Consider the following 3,363-nt stretch of genomic DNA (forward strand, 5'->3'; position numbering starts at 1 on the left):
GGGTACAGACCAAATGGAGTATCCAATTAGTCTAAACAACAATTACATTAGTATGTAACGAGTCTCAAAGATTACCAGACAATATCACATTATCAACAATAATAGTACTTGCCTCCTAAGAGGATTTCATAATTGTTTACAATGCTGCTTAAGATTACAATACTTTCCTCCTAAGAGGTTTCATAATTGTCTACATGCTGCTTAAAATTATAGTACTTTCCTCCTAAGAGGATTTCATAATTATTTACATTCTACTTAAGATTACAGAACTTTTCTCCTAAGAGGATTTTTCATAGTTGTTTACATGCTACTTACGATTACAGTACTTTCCTCCTAGAGGAATTCATAGTTTTTTACATACTACTTAAGATTATAGAGTACAGAATACAATAAAACATGAGTGAAGCATTATCCACCAGATAGATATAGTAAACTTAACAATATTACCTCCGAGAGGATTTGACTGTTGTTTTAAATTTTGCTACTTAAGCAAAATTCTCAAGTCGCTCTTTTAACCATGCATCGTTGTAAGCAGTGTTTGTGTCACTGCTATCCTTTGCATAGGCCGAAGCTTCTCCATCTGACTTTGATACGTTAAAGTCAGGGGAAATGGTTTTCCCAGTCTCTTCGCGAGAGATTTCATCCAGGAAAGCCCTTAGGCAATTGAGCAGCTGCTCATCACTGTAAATTTCAGAGTCAGAAAAATCACAATTATCAGAAAAAGAAAAAGAGGCTTCATTTAGCCTATTGTTGCCACCGTATGACTTCAATTCTCCAATTAGGAGACCTTTATCTTTCTCAAGTAATGGTTCTTTTACCCATGCATAGTTGTCAGCAGTGTTTGTGTCACTACTGTTCACTGCATAAGCTAAAACTTCTCCATCTGACTGTGATGGGTTAAAGTGAGGGGTAAGGGTTTGTCCAGGCTCTCCGCAAGAGCTTTCATCCTGGAAAGCCTTTGGGGAAGCATCACTGAAAATTTGACAGTCAGAAAAATCACAATTATCAAAAGAACTATTAGAATATTTTAATCCTTGTTCTTGAGAAATTGGTGCCTGTACTGCAGAAAAAGAGGCGTCATTTAGCCTATTGTAGCCACCGTATGACGTGATTTCTCCAATTGGCTGACATCCTTCCTGAAAGGTATTTTCAGCAGAATTATGCATCTCCAAAGGGTGATGTAGTGGTAGCTGCCACTCCAAATTGCTATTTTGTGGCAGCAGGGAGTTTGTGGGACTAAATCCTTCAATTTGATTTCCCAAATGAGAAATCAAATTGTCATTTGGCTGTGGCTGCTGGTTTATGGGAACATATTCTTCACTATAATTTCTCGCTGAAATAAAATGGTCGCATGGTAGTTGCTGAGTCGGAGAATAATTGGGCATAACCCAAGGGTATTTGAGTAAGTACATATTTTGTTCAATGCGATTTCCAGTATAAGAAATCGAATTGTGATTAGGTAGTTGCTGAGGGTATGTGTGAGTAGTTCCTTCACTATGATTTCCTACACAAGAAATCAAATTGTGATTTTGTATTTGTAGTAGCGGCTGGTTTGTGGGGATATTTTCATCATTATGATTTCTATTAGAAATCAAATGGTTACCTGGTGATAGCTGGGTTGGGCTGTCATCTGTTATTGACTGAGGGTATGCGAAAGTGTTTTGTAAATTAAGATTTCTAGGATAAGAAATGGAATTGTGATATTGAAGTTGCTGCTGAGGGATAGTGTGAGTGCTTTCTTCACTGTGATTTCCATTTGAAATCGAATGGTCACTAGGTGATTGCTGAGGTGAAGAAACTAATTGTTTACTTGATTCCCCTTCATCAGTAGTCGAAATACCACGCTTCTTCTTCTTATTCCGTCTTCTAAATATGCGACACAAAACAAATTCCTTCTACATGAATTAAAGGCAAAACCAAAATAAGGAATACTGCATTATCAATTAATTTTTCAGATATTCATTAGCACTGCCAGAATTGCTACTCACCAAACAACAACAGATTCATTCATCAAGTCATGCAAATGCTTTTGGACACGTATTTCTAGTTGCATTTTAAATAAAGTCGCAATTTTTTTCATCGTGATAGACGATCCTACCCATTAACATTTTAAGTACTAGGCAACAAAGATGTACACTTTAAGACGGCCTGGTTTACTAATCCTAATTCATCTCCAATAGACACAATAATCTGGCATGCTTCGCTAATTAATCGCTTCAATCATCAAGAGGAGCTAGCCTTAGTATTATATATGCAAAGCTATAACAATGCATAAAAGAAATGAAGTTTCAAGTGAGTGACAAAAACAAATTAGGCTCATACCTCATAACTGGGGTCGTCCTTGACATGGTACTCATGCATACCCCACTCGGTTATAGCTTCCTTACGAGGAAGACCGCGAAGGTAGAAAGTCAAAGACTTTTTGGTACCAGTGAGGCCGTTTCTAGCTTCGATTTGGGAAACTTTACGGGTAACTTTCCAGGACCCTGCGTTTGTTGCTCTGTGGGCATCGTTACTCTTCGTGTAACGAGGTTCATAGAAGAAGTAACAAGCTTGATCCTCAGAATCAGTTTCCGATTCCGCTGCATCATCAAAATAATACACGGTGCATGCCAATCAATTCAGCTGGTAAAATCTTTCAGTACAGAAGGTTAAAGGGAAAGGGAAAGAAAAAAAAAAATTACATATACATACTTGCTAAGTCCCATGGCTCAAGGCTGCAGATATGACCAATCTCCTTGATAGGACCATACGAGAAATGGGGATCAAGCCTCTTCTTCTTGAGAAGACAGAGGATTAGCTCATCGGATGGCTGGGACTTGTACCACTCCCGCATATGACTCTCCATTTCAGTTTTTTTTTTTTTTTTTTTTTTTTTTAACAATAGAAAGAAGTTCAAAGGAAAATGAGAGTAGTAACCACTTCTTCAACTGCTGGTAAGGATTTGATGAAACCCCCCCAAGATTGTTGTAATTCAGAATAGTTACAGTGGCATCTCTCCCTCTCTGGCTTGATGGGAAGAATTTTCTCTGGGAGACCCAAAGAGTAAGAGTAAGAGTGGGTGTGAGTGTGTGATCATGTCACTCGGGGATCGAGTAGGCGATCATGTTACTCATTTTATACAATCAAAGAGTGATGGCGTTAACTCCACATTCCCATGACGCGTTAACTCTACAGTGAGACAGCCTTCGGTCTTTTCTCCAACGGTGTTAACTCTACGTTCTCACAACTTCTGAGTGGACTTACGAATCAATTTTGCTTGAAGGCCAGTCAATGAACAAAGTGACAAAAATAAATATGGGAAAATTATAAAAAGTATCATCTTCTTATTGGTTCAACACCATCAGCCTCGTCCTCTTAGTA

At 38.2% G+C, this 3,363-nt stretch overlaps 1 protein-coding gene across 2 annotated transcripts; it reads right to left on the minus strand.

Annotated features, from left to right (window-relative positions):
* LOC112098262 (NAC domain-containing protein 7-like) lies at positions 1 to 3,133 on the minus strand. 2 transcript variants are annotated; one of them, XM_024184055.1, is made up of 4 exons: positions 2,695 to 3,133; positions 2,323 to 2,582; positions 1,604 to 1,895; positions 1 to 1,504 (listed from the first exon to the last, which is right to left on the minus strand). In XM_024184055.1, the coding sequence occupies exons 1-4, from the start codon at positions 2,846 to 2,848 to the stop codon at positions 486 to 488; spliced, it is 1,725 nt and encodes a 574-aa protein (XP_024039823.1). In that variant the 5' UTR covers positions 2,849 to 3,133; the 3' UTR covers positions 1 to 485. The 2 variants fall into 2 exon arrangements, with proteins under 2 accessions (XP_024039823.1, XP_024039822.1); XM_024184054.1 differs by having other exon boundaries at positions 1 to 1,895.
* Between the last annotated feature and the right edge of the window lie 230 nt (positions 3,134 to 3,363).

This window comes from Citrus clementina, unplaced genomic scaffold, assembly GCF_000493195.1.
Source record: "Citrus clementina cultivar Clemenules unplaced genomic scaffold, Citrus_clementina_v1.0 scaffold_5, whole genome shotgun sequence".
NCBI lineage: Eukaryota > Viridiplantae > Streptophyta > Magnoliopsida > Sapindales > Rutaceae > Citrus > Citrus x clementina.

Excerpts from the sequence above, each read along its gene's own strand:
- LOC112098262 (XM_024184054.1), bottom strand. The coding sequence starts at position 2,848 with ATGGAGAGTCATATGCGGGAGTGGTACAAGTCCCAGCCATCCGATGAG. Across the intron at positions 2,583-2,694 it reads TGAGCCATGGGACTTAGCAA|CGGAATCGGAAACTGATTCT; the intron begins GTATGTATATGT and ends TTGATGATGCAG. Across the intron at positions 1,896-2,322 it reads AGGACGACCCCAGTTATGAG|AAGGAATTTGTTTTGTGTCG; the intron begins GTATGAGCCTAA and ends TAATTCATGTAG.